This window comes from Canis lupus, chromosome 2 (genome assembly GCF_003254725.2).
Source record: "Canis lupus dingo isolate Sandy chromosome 2, ASM325472v2, whole genome shotgun sequence".
NCBI lineage: Eukaryota > Metazoa > Chordata > Mammalia > Carnivora > Canidae > Canis > Canis lupus.
The window spans coordinates 76659699-76676840 of record NC_064244.1 but is presented as its reverse complement, the minus strand read 5'-3'; the positions used below and the strand labels follow the sequence as shown (position 1 = coordinate 76676840).

Genomic DNA, 17142 nt, shown 5'->3' with positions numbered 1-17142 from the left:
TTTGCCTTTTAAAACAATATAGAAACAAAAAAGAGAAGCTACAAACCAAAAACGCAGTAATACTTGCTTTTATATTTACCTATGTAGTTATTTTTACTAGTAGTGATCTTTATTTCTTCATATAGCTTGGGGTTACTGTCTAGTGTCCTCTTGTTTCAGCCTGAAAGACTTACTTCAGCATTTCCTGTAGGGCAGGTCTCCTGGTGACAAACTCACTTAGCTTTTGAATCTGGAAATGTCTTTACTTCCTCTTCATTTTTAAAAGATATTTTGCCATATGTAAAATTCTTGGTTTAAAGTTATTAAATTTCTTAAAAAAAATTTTTTTTAAAGATCTTATTTATCCATTTGAGAGAGACCGCACAAGCAGGGAGAATGAGAGAGGGAGAGGGAGAAGCAGACTCCCCAGTCAATACAGAGTCCAAATTGGGGCTCGATTCCAGGACTTGAGATCAAGACCTGAGCCAAAGTCAGACACTTAACTGACTGAGCAACCCAGGTGCACCAAAAGTTATTAAGTTTCTTAAATAGACCATTCCAGTATCTTCTGACCTTTAGGATTTCTGATGAAAACCTGGCTGCTGATCTTATTGAGGATTCTTTGTATAGGACAAGTCACTTCTTTCTAGCTGCTTTCAAAAAAATTTTTTTGGTCTTTATCATTCAAAAGTTTCATTGTAATATACTTGGAGTAAATCTCATTGAGTTTATCTAACTTAAGAGTTCACTGAATTTCCTGGTTATGTAGATTCCTATCTGTGAGCAAATTTGGAAAGTTTTTTTTTTTTTAAGATTTTATTTATTCATTCATGAGAGACAGAGAGAGAGAGAGAGAGAGAGAGAGAGAGAGAGAGAGAGAGAGAGGCAGAGACCACAGGCAGAGGGAGAAGCAGGCTCTATGCAGGGAACCTGATGTGGGACTCGATCCCGGGACTCCAGAATCACGCCCTGGGCCAAAGGCAGGCGCCAAACCTCTGAGCTACCCAGGGATCCCCAAATTTGGGAAGTTATTGCCTGTTATGTCTTCAGATATTTTTTCTGTCCTTCCTGTCCACTTTCTCTCTTCTGGGACTCTCTAATGTCCATGTTGGTATGCTTGACGGTATCCCATAGGCCCCCAGGTACTGTTCATTTTTCTTGATTGGTTTTCGTATCTGCTCCTCAAACTGAGCAATTCTTTTAAAGGCTCCTTTGTATGGTTAATGAAATAATTTTCCAATATGTATTATTATAAAGTTTACTTAAAAATAAACTATGGGGATTTTTTTTATTTAAACAATTCATCGATACTCATAGTTTCATATAAAAAAACGAGAAATTCCATTTCAAAAATTAAAGATGGATTTTCATGCAGCAAGTTAGTGTTAAATCAGTGATCCCTGACTGACTCAGAGATTTTAACTACTCCATATTCAAGGCTGTTGGTTCTTCCTTCTGCTTGATCAGATCTATTATTGGAATCTTCTACTTTTCGTTTTAGCTACTACAACTTTTAGTTCCAGAATTTCTATTTGGTTCACTTTTGTAATTTCTACCTCTTTAAATTTGATCATACATCATTCTTCTGATTTCCTTTAGCTCTTTGTGCATGATTCCCTCAGCAATTTGAGCATATTAAAGGCAGTTAATTTAAATTATTTGTCTGGTATGTTTAATATTTAGGCTTCTTCAGGGATGCTTCCTGTCAATTTCTTCTTTTCTTCTTTCTTTTTTTTTTCTTTTTTTAAATTTTTTTTCTTTTCTTCTTTCTTTCTTAAGATTTTATTTATTTATTCATGAGCGAACACAGAGAGAGGTAGAGACACAGGCTCCCCGCAGTGAGCCTGATGCAGGAATCATCCCAGGACCCCAGGATCACAACCTGTGACGCAGGCAGGCACTCAACCACTGAGCCACACAGGTGTCCTTCAATTTCTTCTTTCTTGTGAATGAGCCATATTTTCCTGTTTCTTTATATGTGTCGTAAATTTTTTTTGGCAACCAGACACTTTGAATATCATAATATATATCTCTGGATATCAGATCTCTCCCTTCTTGAGGGATTTTCAGTGTTGCAGTCATCTGTTTATTGACTTTTAGACAAAGACTATATTCCTTCCTGTGTGTGGTCATTACAGTCTCTGATCCATTATCTCCCCAGACAACCAATGACCTTGCAGAGATTTCAGCAAATGCATGAATCCAATGAGAAAAATGTGGGGCGGGGTGAGGTGGGGGTTGGTGGAACCACAGACAAATGTCTCTGTATCTTTAAATTCTTTGACAGATACCACTCAGGAAACTACTTTGGCCTGAGTAGTTAAAACAATGGCTGGGCCCTGCACTAGACCCTCAGTAAACTGCCAGGCAGATTAAAAGGCACAGCACTGTCTTTGGAGGATAAGGTTTTTATTTCTCAACCTGGTACCAGAAAGCTGCAATACCATCTCCCCAGCTGTCTACCACAGTGCTAGGAGCTAACAGCTTCTATACAAAATGTCAAGGTTACTCGATTTCTTTTTCATCAAGCATCCCCCTGGTGTTGGTAGCGCATGTTTGACCAAACTCCACAATTCCAAAACAGCGGATTCTAACACATCTTGCTAGCTCAATAGTTGTTTCAGTGGAGGGTGTAATTCTGGAGCTGCTTACTCCTTCATCTTCCATACACTCTGATTTTTGAATGTTATAACATAATATTTCTGTGATGTTACTCAGTTGTGATGGGTTCATATTTTAATATATTGTTGGACTTGACCTGTGCAAGTTTTTTAAAATTTTATTTATTTATTCATGAGACACACAGAGAGAGGCAGAGACATAGGCAACGGGAGAAGCAAGCTCCCGACAGGGAGCCAGATGTAGGACTTGATTCCAGTCCCCAGGATTATGCCCTGAGGCAAAGGCAGATGCTCAACCACTGAGTCACCCAGGTGCTCCAGACCTGTGCAAATTTTGTTGAGAAACTTTTCTCTGCATTTATTAAAAATATTGGTTTATAGTTTTTTCTTAAAATGTCTTTGGTTTTATTATCAGAGTAATGCTGGCCTCATAGAATTGAGTTGGCAAGTAATCTTTCCTCTTCAATTTTCTGGAAGAATTGGTAGAGAATTCTTTGCAGAACTGGTATTATTTCTCTTTGGTAGAATTCAACAATGAAAACTGGGTCTGAAGTTTTCTTTGTGGGATTTTTTTTAAAAATATTTTATTTATTTATGAGAGAGAGAGAGAGAGAGAGAGAGGCAGAGACACAGGCAGAGGGAGAAGCAGGCCCCATGCGGGAAGCCCGATGTGGGACTCAATCCCAAGTCTCCAGCATCACGCCCTGAGCCAAAGGCAGACGATAAACTGCTAAGCCACCCAGGGATTCCCCTGGCTAAATCCTAAATTTTATTTTTTATCTATCCATATAATGAGTGAATAGTTGGAGTGGCCCTAAAGCATGGATTTAAGATGACATCTTAACCATTATTCTTATTTTGGTCTAATTTTAATGACTGAACTACTAATAAAATTACCTTCATTTCTTCTATGAAACGGACCAACCACTATTAAATAGGAAGGTATAAACCTTGTTCTTACTTACCTGCTCCAAGAGAAAATTATGTACATCTTCCCCTTCTGGTAAAAAGTCCTTCCAGGTGAGGTCAGCCTCCCTCCATAAGGCTCCCACTTTCTTATGGCTCTAAAAAAGAAATAAGTCCAATCCATTTACTTTTACATTGTCAGAAGAAGAAGGCAGAAGAGGAGGAAGAGGAGAAAGAAGAAAAGGAGTAGGAGGAGCAGGAGGAGGAGAAGAAAAGGCTTGCTTGAAGTCGAGTGTGGAACTGCAAAGACTGAAGACTCAAAACTTTCCTTAATTTCTCAGGACTCCTGGCTTTCACACTAAGACTTATGGATATATGTGAATGTAACGGTTAATGGCTGATAAAATAGCTTATTTTATCAATGACTAATCTAGGGAACTGCAAGCTCATGTTTGAGATTTATGAATATAATCACCTAAAAAAAATTCTAACTCCCAAAGTTTGTTTGTTTGTTTGTTTATTTATTTATTTATTTAAAAGATTTTATTTATTTATTCATAGAGACAGAGAGAGAGAGAGGCAGAGACACAGGCAGAGGGAGAAGCAGGCTCCATACAGAGAGCCCGACGTGGGACTCAATCCCGGGTCTCCAGGATCACACCCTGGGCTGCAGGCGGTGCTAAACCACTGTGCCACGGGGGCTGCCCCTAACTCCCAAAGTTTATAAATTCAACAGTGTCTCTTTTCCTAGATAGTGTTATATACATCTGCTATTAAAGCCGTTCATCAAGCCTCACTGGCTTCCTCTTCATAGTAAATCATGACCATGCTAATATAAGAACAACTAAGGAGGTTGTTGCTCCTGAATCAGGAATGAGAAATATTTCAAGGGCAAGAACAAGATTGACCCAGGAAATAACAGAGAAGAGCTGCTGTCAGAGAACTGATGAGAAGCTACAAGTCCACTGCCTGTAGGAAATCACAGTGATAAAAGGAAATGTCAGCCTTTGGCTGCAGCTGTCAGCTATGAAATGCATATTAATTATTTCATAGAGTAACTTGCCCAAAGCATAGCTGATAACTTTCCAGAGTGAGGATTTAATCTCAGGCTGACTCCAGAATTTATGTTCTATGAGAATTTGGTTGGGAGAAATGAGAATTTGCTGTTTCTACATATAAAAGTTAATAAGAATTTGAGTTTTTAATAAGGATTTAAGTGAAGTAGGTTAGGAAAGGATGAAGCAATTCTGCACCTACCAATTAGGGTTCAATAAAAACTTTAGTGCATCAAGCAAATAGTATTAATAACAAATAATCAGCTAGAGCTAGAGACTGGGCTATTTAGTACACCCATCCATGAGTAACTAGTACAGAGATGTAATACAAAGGGACTTTTGTAGATTCAGAGGGAGAAATGAAACAAAACATTTTCAATGATGCCTATAATGAAGTCTATCATCCCAATTACCTTTGGATCCAGTTTGAATAAGTCAGAAATCACTCTAGAATTTTCATGTATTTTTCATGTATAAGTTTTGTTCTGATGTTTCTCACTTCAGGTATTGTTACCCCCTTTCCCAAACCCCTTATACCTCTACTATAGCACTGATACACTCTTTTGAAGTATTGGTTTAGATTTGTCTGTCACCTTTTCTCGTTTATAAATTCTTTAAAGGCTTAGTTATCTTTGTAAACTGAGATCCTGGCATAAAGCTTTGCAGAGAAATGTGCAGTATTTATTGAACTAAAATAAATTTAAGACAACAATTCACAATCTTGTAAAATCATTTTTAACACATATTACTAATCAGATTACCTAGCCTCGGATCCAATATTAATAAAATTAATCATTTTAAGAATCTTACCTTTCTCTGAAAGCAAGGAGTTTTCACTGAAAACTATTAAAAAGTATAAATAATAGCCATTTTGTTTCAAGAGAAGATAAAATTACTAGCCACAAGTACAACATATCTTGAGATTCTTTAGAATTATACTAAATCCAGTTGAGATTAATAATTCTTTCCCAAGTTAGTAATAACAGAAGGAGAAATACACCTCTGTAAGAAACTAGACTGAAACAAAGACCTCACTCTTCTTTTCAAATAATAAAAGGCAACAGAAATACTTGCACAATGATACCTAAACTATTCACACATACTCAAGATCAAAGTCACTGCTCTTCCTAATATGCTGTTGAGTCTGACACTTGGTTTAACACTCACCATTTGTTTGCATAGAAGGTGCAATATTTCAGAAAGCAAGACCCCAGCTCTTCCAACAGGAAGTAAAGGTTTGCTAAATTCTCTGTAAAAGACAGGAGTAGTGATTAAGTACCTCTGAACAAACTCCCTGCTCTAGAATAGTAGGCAAACAATGTGTGCCAAAAGAACAGATATTACACAACCTAAATAATAATGGGCAAGAGAAAGCTCCAAGACATGCTCTAAGTAATGTTCAGTAGTAGTAGTTCAGACTTTAAGTTCACTTTCTGCTTCATGGAGAAGCTGGAAAGGGACCTCAGAATTCCTGGCTTTTGCCTTTTTAATTGCCTCAGTGATAGAAGCAATGCAATGACCAGTTTCAATGATCTATTTACATAAATGCCACTTCAAGTCTAAAAGAGAAAAGCACCTTAGGTAACAGGGAGCTGCAAAGCTTAGTTATCAAGTATTTTTTTCTTCAGAATATGGAAGAAACAGAAAGGGACCATTTTTCTGATAGTCTAAATCAGTAGTTCCCACACTGTGTTTCACAGGATATGAATACTTATTCCTCAAGAAAAGGATTCTACAACTAAATGAAGCAATGCTAAATTAAGCAAGTCTCAATTAAAAAAAAAATTATGTTTTATTTTTTTAAGTATGCTCTTTGCCCAATGTGGGGCTTGAACTCACAATCACGAGATGAAGAATCGCATACTCTACTGACTGAGCCAGCCAGGCACCCACAGTTAGTTTTTATTGTTTTATTTTACTACAGAATTCTCATAATCTTTAATGTGCTGTGAACCTCCAACAAAAGGGACACACAGATATGGAGTTTGACTACATGAACAGTTTTTGGGGAAATAGTAATGTTGTAAAAAAGAGTTTAGGAAAAATTAAGTCTGTACAACGCAGCAATAATTTCCCACTTCTGTGCATATCTAGGAATACCTAAGATGCAGTTCTTTCGATTACAAGCAGAGCAGGTACTATGCAGGTGTCAGTCTGACAAGCTATTAAGTAGAAATAACTCCTTACAGCATTTGAGCAAGGACAGACATAAAAGTCAGATTAACATTAAGTTTCCAGGAGCAATAGCTTTTCAACTAAGTGATTCTGGAGGCCTATCTATAAACACTGCTCATCTCAATGAACCACAGGTTTATCATATCCCCATGACTTCTCCACTGTAGATACAGTGTAATATAACATTTTTATACTGAAATGTCTTTAAAAAACTATAGTTGTATTAGTTTCAGTTGTACAACATAGTGATTTGACAAATATATATATATATTTGTATATATATATACATATATATATGTATATATAAAATAAAATGCTTACCACAATGAAGTGTAATTACCATCTGTCACCATACAAAGTTATAATAATATTGGCTATATTCCCTATGCCATACTTTTTATGCCCACGACTTATTTAACTTTTTAACTGGCAGTTTATACTTCTTAATCTCCTGAATTTAGAAGTCTTTAAGAGTCACAGGCTGTATCCAAGAGCCTCCAAAAGCACTAAGGGAACAGCGGTGCACTTGAGTCAACTGGTAAAGTTTGGCATCAGTTTAGCTTGATATACACATACAAAAAAACAAAAACAAAAAACAAGTACAACTTACATGATAAGTTCTCTCATGGAGATTCCGCCTTCTTTTAACATGGGGGTTACCAGTTCAGCAAGATACAACCAAATATGGGGAATATCAATAGCCATGTCATCTGCCAATTCCAACGTTTCTGAAAAACTGAAAAAGAACAAGACAAAAATTCATAGAAATGTAATTCAAAAGTTAAGATTAAATAAAGAGACCAAAAATCAGTCAGCAAATACCTATTAAAGCACCCACTGTATTAGGTACTATGCCAGGCATAAAGTAACTAATAAGGGATCCCTGGGTGGTACAGCAGTTTGGCGCCTGCCTTTGGCCCAGGGCGCGACCCTGGAGACCTGGGATCGAATCCCACGTCGGGCTCCCGGTGCATGGAGCCTGCTTCTCCCTCTGCCTATGTCTCTGCCTCTCTCTCTCTCTCACTGTGTGCCTATCATAAATAAAAAAAATAAAAAATAAATAAAGTAACTAATAAATAAATGAATTCCTCTTCTAAAGAGCTTATATTCGTGGAGGAGAAAGAACAGCAGAAACAAAAGCATGCCTGCAGAAAGGGCTAATATCTGAAGAATGTGAACTATGGTACCAGGATGTCCCAACCTAGAGGGTGGTTTTAAGATACCTCTCTATGAAGGTGACACATGGAAGATTTCAGTATGAAAACAAGGGAGTCAATGTTAAGTTCCGAGGGAAGAGATATACAATCTAATCCTACACTATCTAATGAGTTCACCACAGCTGAGTATCACATTCCCTGGGTCAGTCAGGACATCTGGTGTAAAATAGACCAGACCCTAAGAGAAGAAAAGACAAAAACCCTAGTCCTCGAGGAGTTTACAATAGGGAAAGAAACCAGTTGGATATAAAAAAGTCTGATAACATTACTAATAACATCATGATATATTAAAACTATTGTATCTTTTCAAAAAAGCTAGTGGTTTCAGGCTTTCATGTTACGAAAATTTTTTCTATTTTTCTTTCTTTTTTAAATTATTTATTTATGATAGTCACACACACAGAGAGAGAGAGAGAGAGAGAGAGAGAGAGAGAGGCAGAGACACAGGCAGAGGGAGAAGCAGGCTCCATGCACTGGGAGCCCGACGCGGGATTCGATCCCGGGTCTCCAGGATCGCGCCCTGGGCCAAAGGCAGGCGCTAAACTGCTGCGCCACCCAGGGATTCCCGAAAATTTTTTCAACGTGAAATTAAATAAATGGGATTTAAATATGAAACTTGGGCAAGTCAAATACAGAATATCAGTACAATCTTACTTAGGGTGAAAAATCACAGCTATTCATTTAGAAGTATAAAAATATAATTCAACACTTTGTTAATTAGTCCCATATACAGCATATTAAAAAGGACAAAAAAAAAGTAAATTTAAGTAAAGGGGACGTACACAAGGACATACATGTAATCATAAAGGAAGGGATGAGTGAGTGAAGGGGCACAGGCAGGTATATTTGTCTTCACAGCCTTCCAGATCTCTGCATACAGAAAATAACAGGCTTTTCACTGTAGTTCAGTTTTTAGCTAGAGTACGTCACTTAGCGTACCTACTATAGAAGTTTACACGTCATTAAAATTTTTGCACATAAAAAGAGATACTGCTACAAGGCAGGGTTACCTTTCTGAAGGTACCATTTCAAAATAGTTTGTAGCTCTGTGACATTACTTATCTCTGGGCTTCATGAATCCTTAATGTCAACTTTTTGACCTCACAGCTCATAATGATTTGACACCTACTTGCTGTACAACAGATAACTTGACTATTTTCTCATTATGTGCACACTTTAAGCTCAGTTAATGTGCCACTGATGGGATATAATCTGGCTGGACTCCATGATTTCTGGGCTAATCATCCTATAAAGTCAATTCATGTTCCATGACTTAGTGGCATAGATTAAGCTGTTTAATGAGCCCATGAGACAATTGTAGCTGTCCGGGTCTCTCAGCAGTTGATTTATGATTTTCATCTCATATTACAACTAGAAGATACCCATATTCTTGCCTTGGTTTTCTATTTCTTTTCTTTTTTAAAAAAGTTTTTAAAGATTTTGTTTATTTATTCATGAGACACACAGAGAGAGGCAGAGACAATAGGCAGAGGGAGAAGCAGGCTCCTTTCAGGGAGCCTGATGCAGGACTCAATCCCAGGACCCTGGGATCACTCCCTGAGCCTAAGGCAGAGGCAGATGCTCAACCACTGAGTCACCCAGGTGTTCCCCCCCTTTTTCCTTAAGATTTTTAATTTATTCACTTGAGGGAGAGAGAGAGACAGAAAGAGCACAAGCAAGGGGAGAGGAAGAGGGAGGGGGAGAAAGAGACTCCCAACTGAGCTGGTCCCAGGACCTGGCGATTATGACCTGAACTGAAGGCAGACGCTTAACAATCTGAGCCACCTAGGTACCCCTTTGGTTTTCTATTTCTTAATTAGTCAGTTCATCATGGGACAGTCTGTAGAACACAATCATTGGTCAAATCCATACTGCTGATAAAAAAAAAAACGTATTTGGCTGAGCATAGGGTTTCCGTAGAATAAGCTTGTAAGCGGCTTATTTCTTTTCAGACTTACAGTTCCTAAATCTTTTTGTACATTTTTTTTTAAAAAAAACCAATGGTGTACAAAAGCTTTGGATTATTACATAGTCTGTAATAATGCATTGCATAATACACATTTTCTGCTGGCTGAATGAACAAAACAGCTATACCGTACTCTTGCTTCTCCTTACAGAGTGACCATTATGGACTACTCTAATGGTGAAATCCACAGGTGGGACTTTAGGTATCCCTCCCTCCTTCTCAACCAAGAAGGCTCTACTTTTCTTTACTTTATAAACTGAGTTCCTATCTAAAATTTAAATAAAAGGGTACATGGTTAAAAGTTAAAAATTTTTTTAGTTCAGAAATCTGCTGAAAAGGCAAAAAATAATCTTCCATAATTGGAAATGGTTATTAGCAGCATCTCCTACAATTTCATTGTGATAATTAAAAAGCATATCATGATATAGATAAATGAGAGAGAGACACAGTGAAGACATCTAAAAATCAGATTGGTCAAGTATCATTATGACTGGTTTAAAGAGAATCTTACAGGTAAAAGGAAGAAATAAATGAAGATGAAAGCTTCTTATACTCCAGTATCATATTTAAAGGATCACTACAAAAAAGTTATTATTATTATTATTTTTTTATTTAGGATAGTCACAGAGAGAGAGAGAGAGAGAGAGAGAGACACAGGCAGAAGGAGAAGCAGGTTTCATGCCGGGAGCCCGACGCGGGACTTGATTCCCGGACTCCAGGATCACGCCCTGGGCCGAAGGCGGGCGCCAAACTGTTGAACCACCCACGGATCCCCTATAATTTTTTTTTAAATTGGCACCTCCACAATTTGCATCTGAAACTTACTCTGAATGTCTGTGTAAACTCTGAATAGCAGGGTAGAACTGCCATAAGTGGCAGGAAAAGTTCCCTAGAGTAGTTGAGGAGGAGATAAGATTTCTCTCCAACAAAAAACAAACAAACAAACAAACAAACAAACAAACAAACAAAAAAAAAGATTTCTCTCCAACAAATATTTCCTAAAATGAAACACACAGGGTACATACTGTATGTCTACTGACAACTCCAATTTTTACCATCCTGGTTTTTCATCTGTTTATCACACTCCCCCCCCCCCCTTTTTTTTAAGATTTTATTTATTTTATTCATGAGAGACATGGAGAGAGAGGCAGAGATGCAGGCAGAGGGAGAAGCAGGCTCCTTGTGGGGAGCCCGATGCAGGACTCGATCCTAGGACCCTGGGATCACGCCCTGAGCTAAAGGCAGACACCCAACCGCTGAGCCACCTAGATGCCCCTTAAGGAAGTAGGGAAAGGGACGCCTGGGTGGCTCAGCAGTTGAGCATCTGCCTTCTGCCCAGGGCATGATCCTGGCGTCCTGGGATCAAGTCCTGCATCGAGCTCCCCACAGGGAGCCTGCTTCTCCCTCTGCCTGTGTCTCTGTCTCTCTCTGTCTCTCATGAATAAGTAAATAAAATCTTTAAAAAAAAAAAAGGAAGTAAGGACAGAGGAAGATGAAGTAGCTACTGAGACACAGAAGTGTTAATTTCATTTTCAGTATAAATAAAAGGTGGTGGTTGTGTATTGCTAGAAACAGCATCAACACAAGCAACACCACCAGCACCACCACCACCACCAATGAAATTATAGAGATGATGTCTGAATATGACACTTTTTTCTCAAGGAATCCCCCTCAAAGGGAAATGCCAACATATGAAAGCCTAGAAATCAAGTTAGCACCTCACAAGTTCAATGAAGCAATGAAGCAAGATCGTACCTCCTGGGGTCTTTCTAGATATAAATAAACTTAATAGTATAGTTTGAAGAAAGAGAGAAAGGGTAAACAGTTATTCAGCATTCTCAATTCTAAAATTATCTGGTGACTGACTATATCTTAATAGATAAGAAAGAAGCATTTATAAATTAATATAATTGTGACCTCAACTGTAGTTTGCAGGGGCTCGAAACTATAATTTCAAGTTGGCTAGGAAAAGAACTCAATATATTTGTGAGGATGTGGATACTCATTTGCTCTATTTACACTAGCTGGTTATTGAAGTGAATCAATTTTTTCTTTTTAAACTGGGAAACCATCTAGGTCTTAAAGGGCAACAATCACAGAAACTTTAGCCATAGTTTCATACTAAGGTAACTACTTATTAAGGTAGATGGCCTTAATCCAGTCACACTCAGTGTATTCATCCCGATTTATACTATTGCTGAAAGATAGATTAATAATCCTAGGGGTAAGTATATATTTTCTAGGACCTTGAAGAGACCATCATCATTCTTCATAAAATCAAATGAGTAAATATTCCTAAATACATTCAACTTTGGCATTTAATCCTTACCTTATTCTAAGGAATTAACCATATCTGAAAGACATACCGTTGCATTTCATCACATGTGCATTTAATTTACAAGAATATACTACGAGCCCGGCCAAAAAGACACAAAGAGAAAAATAGTGCAGAATTTTTAATGCTATTCTACCCAATGAACATATCCCCTGAAGATGAAATGTGACATGTGAATCTGGTGTTCAGCCTTCAGGAGGTCTTAGTTCCTGATTTGAGAGTGGGCACCTGGCAGTGCTGTGTTTCTATGTTTTTCATTTGCACAACATGGCTCCTAAAACAACATTTTTTACCATATGAAATTTTTGCCTTAAACATTAATTTCACCTTAAACATCAGAACCCAAGCCTGGGTAAAAATCTGGGCTGTACCACAAAGAAGCCAATCCATGCACATGTAATGATAACAAACTTATTAGAACTTGATCTGATGAGTATATAATAGTGACAGCCAGACTTCATCAAAACAGGCAGCAACGAGAATCATAATGAAACCAATCTGGAACAGACTAAATCATTAACAATTTGGAGTTATACATGCTTCTATAGGGGTAGAATGGACAGACGAGCATTCATTGGCCAAAATAACCATGGTTTACTGAAAGGATAAGGCTTATTTTAAAAAGGTTTAAGTCAATTTTCCAAAATTTTCCTCACACAAAAAAAGCTTTTGCCTTAAAGAACATACAGGGTTTACATGTAAATGGGCTGGTGAGGGCCTGAGTTTCTCCGAGGTTAAGAGGTCTCTGCTACCTTATTTACACCATAATACAGGTCTAACAATAAAATTTAGAAAACCAAGAGATAACCCTTCATTCCCTAGCACAATCTACCAAATGCTGTAATCTCCACCAACAAACTATCAACATATTACACATCAACACATTATATTGGACATAGTTTTATTCTATGGAAATTAGTACTTAAAAATATATGTACTTTTGAGCGCAGTGAGTAACTACCACTCTTGAGGAGGATACTAACCCTTTGAAAATGTCCTGTTTGCTGAGTTTTTCTGACTGCACCAGCTGATAGAGTAATTGGCCCATGTGATCCCTGGTGATCTGGCTCCTTTCCAGGGTGGACTCTACTCCCATTCTCACAAACACATGTAGCAGGCCCTGGGCATTCAGCTCTTCCACACACTGCATGGCTTCCTGTTCAAACAGCAAATGAAAAGCTTACTCTAAAATCTGGATCCCATTACAAGAGCGTTAAAATAAGTTTAAAATCTTTTACATATGACAGTCAATAGAAAGCTCCACAAACAAGACAGTCTTCATATATTTTTTAATTTTTTAAAATTTTTTTATTTTTAGTTATAAATTTTTTTTCATATATTTTTAGACATTAATAGAGCTTGGTAAAATGCAGGCTGATCTGGGCCATATTAGTCATATTTTAAAACAAAAGAATAGAAAATTGTTCTAAGAGTAAAGTGTTTAGGTTAACAATTTTACTACAGATCGCTCAAAGAAGCAGAGTCAAAAATGTATTTTTCTACATAATGCTTACCCATGTTATGATCATTTAAAAAAATGAATATGGTATATTATGAAACAGAAATTCACGATCATGAGTCAAACGACTTAAAGTGGCAACTGAGATAATATTGTTTGGGGATGTTAATATTTGCAAAATATTCAATAAAGAAGGTATTCCTTCATAGGGAAGTTAATATGGTTAGCTTAAGTACTAAACACCTTTTAGGAAGTTCTTGGACTGTGGGGCTTGTGAAATGGTCCTTACCATGGGGTGATCTGGCTAGGTCCATATCTTTGAAGCCTGACAGCCAGGGTTGCTGAATCACCAATACAGCAGTGTGCCTCTCTGCCCTCAGCTATCTCAACTTTGTCTGAATCCAAAATCCTTTGGTTGAACCTCTGAAGAGAGTAGCTCTTCTGAGGGGGAAAATGCATGTGAGAAGGGCAGCCTCCTGGCTGAGGAAGGAGGAGGGCACACCTAGATTTCTCACTGTTGCTCTATTTATCCTCTGCTATTTTATTTCATACCTCCCCCACATCTACTTTTTATCTAAAAAACTTTTAAACTACAGAGTAATTGAATAGTACAATGTACACATCTATAACTTCAACTGAGATTCATCAACTGTTTTCTTTACATATATGTAAGAAATTTAGTATCAATACAAAGTCAATAAAAATACTATCTGATACGGGGGGCTGCGTGGCTCAGTCAGTTAAGTGTCCAACTGGTGATTTCAACTCCGGTCAGGATCTCGTGGGTTGTGAGATTGAGCCCAGCATCCGGCTCCACACTTAGCAGGGAGTCTGCATGAGACTCTCTCCTTCTGCCCCTCCTCCCACTCAAGCTTGCTTGCTCTCTATAAACTAAATAAATAAATCTTTTAAAAGTATACTGATATATAGTATATATTCAAAATTTCCACATTGTCCCCAAATGTCCATTATAGCTTTTTCTTGTTCCAGGATACAACTAAAAACCTGACATCACATGTCAGGATGCATGATGTCTCTTTAGACTCTTTTAATCTAGATCAGTCCTTTCTTTTGTTTTTATCTTTTTACGACATTCACATTTTTGGAAACAGTTGGCCCAATTGTCATGTAAAACTGTCTTAATACACTTCTAACCCATCAAACCTTCTTTTCTCAGCCCCATCTACACCTTATACACATTCCTAGCCTGCTAAATAAATGGCTACTCATCCTTCTAATTTCTAGTTTCCAGAATGTTGCTGCTGTCTATTCCCTATGTTCTTCATCCTTGTGAGTTTTTACCTCATTTTAAAGCCCAACATCATAATAATGCTTTTCAGGAGACCATGGAAATGAATGCACATATCTTTAGTATTTAACCTGAATTGATTGTCTTCATTTTTTTTTTTTTAAGATTTTTATTTTTAAGTAATCTCTACAGCCAATCTGACATCAAGGGTCTCATGCTCTTCCAACAGAGCTAGCTAGGTGCTCCATGAAGTGATTAAATATCTTCCCATGGAAATTTATTTACTGAATCTGTGTACAGGGTCAACTAAATATATCAATGTACTTCTTTTAAAAAAATTTTATTTTTAGGGATCCCTGGGTGGCGCAGCGGTTTGGCGCCTGCCTTTGGCCCAGGGCGCGATCCTGGAGACCCAGGATCAAATCCCACATCAGGCTCCCGGTGCATGGAGCCTGCTTCTCCCTCTGCCTGTGTCTCTGCCTCTCTCTCTCTTTGTGACTATCATAAATAAATAAAAATTAAAAAAAAAAAATTTATTTTTAGTCATTTCTCTATACTTAACATGGGGCTCAAACTTACAATTCTGAGACCAGGAGTCACATGTTCTACCAACTGAATCAGCCAGGTGCCCCCTAAATCATGGTACCTTTAATGTCACAGTAGTTCATAATTGTGCCCTTTCCCTGATTTTCTCATGGTTTGGTTCTCATTTCTTTCAGTACTCAGCTGACTGACACCTCCTATAGTCTCTGTGACTGTCCAATCACTAGCTATCATATCACCTTGTTTTAATTCTCTGAACTGAAACATTACTTTTCTTTTTGTATTTGTTGTTTACTTATTACCTAAATTTAGGCAGCTCTGTATCTCCCATTAGATGGTAAGCTCCACAAATGACCTACAGAAGTAGACTATATTGTTCACTATATACACTACAGAATATCCAGGCAGTCTTCCCTAGAATGTGGCTGGCACATTTTAGTTTTTCAGTTAACTATATATCACAGAGGCTAAAAAACACAGGGTGTGGAGTCAGACAAATGCGGGTTTGAATCCTGGCTCTGCTACTTACTACTTACTACTATGTGAGTTTAGGAGTGTTACAATTTCTTTTTCTTTCTTTCTTTCTTTTTCTTTCTTTCTTTCTTTCTTTCTTTCTTTCTTTCTTTCTTTCTTCTTTCTTTCTTTCTTTCTTTTTCTTTCTTTCTTTCTTTCTTTCTTTTCTTTTCTTTCTTCTTTCTTTCTTTCTTTCTTTCTTTCTTTCTTTCTTTCTTTCTTTCTCTTTCTTTCTTTTTTTCTTTCTTTTTTTCCTTCCTTCCTTCCTTCCTTCCTTTTTTCTTTCTTTTTTTTAGGATTTTATTTATTTATTCATGAGACAGAGAGAGAGAGAGAGACAGGCAGAGACACAGTCAGAGAGAGAAGCAGGCTCCATCCAAGGAGCCCGATGCGAGACTCGCTCTCGGGACTCCAGGATCACACCCTGGGCCAAAGGCAGGAGCTTAACTGCTGAGCGACCTAGGTGTCCCACAATCTCTCAGTCTTGACCTCCTAATACAGGGTTATCCTGAGGAATGCACATAGGAAAAGGACTTGGCACACTGCCAAACACAAAACAAAGGCTCAATAAATATTAATTTGTATTATTATTGTCTTTTTTATTTTTATTTTTATTTTTTTAAAATTTTTATTTATTTATTATAGTCACAGAGAGAGAGAGAGTGAGAGAGAGAGAGAGGCAGAGACACAGGCAGAGGGAGAAGCAGGCTCCATGCACTGGGAGCCCGACGTGGGATTCGATCCCGGGTCTCCAGGATCGCGCCCTGGGCCAAAGGCAGGCACTAAACCGCTGCGCCACCCAGGGATCCCTATTATTGTCTTTTAAAGATTTATTTATTTGACATACAAACACACAATGCAAACTTGGGGAGGGGTAGAAGGAAAGGAGAAAGAGAATACTCAAGCAGATTCCCTGCTGAGCAGGGAGTATGATGTGATAATCCATCCCAGGACCCTGAAACCATGACCTGAGCTGAAATCAAGTCGGACACTTAACCGACTGAGTCACTCAGGTACCCCAATTTTTAAATAATAATAGCACCTACTAAGATGCTAGAAAAAACATCTTTTATAGGATGTGTTCTGTAAGCTGTTAGAATATCATACTAATATGCTAAAAGTCA

The 17142-nt window shown here is 37.8% G+C and overlaps 1 protein-coding gene across 27 annotated transcripts in view; it reads right to left on the bottom strand.

The window, feature by feature from the left end:
- EIF4G3 (eukaryotic translation initiation factor 4 gamma 3) overlaps positions 1–17142 on the bottom strand; it is a 330809-nt gene that overhangs the window by 14286 nt on the left and 299381 nt on the right. For all 27 annotated transcript variants that reach the window (XM_049106169.1, XM_049106142.1, XM_049106171.1 and 24 more), the window contains 4 exons: positions 13238–13410; positions 7347–7472; positions 5729–5810; positions 3566–3664 (listed from right to left, as the gene is read on the bottom strand). In XM_049106169.1, coding sequence (XP_048962126.1) covers positions 3566–3664; positions 5729–5810; positions 7347–7472; positions 13238–13410 — 480 coding nt within the window. The remainder of the gene's footprint in view (positions 1–3565; positions 3665–5728; positions 5811–7346; positions 7473–13237; positions 13411–17142) is intronic.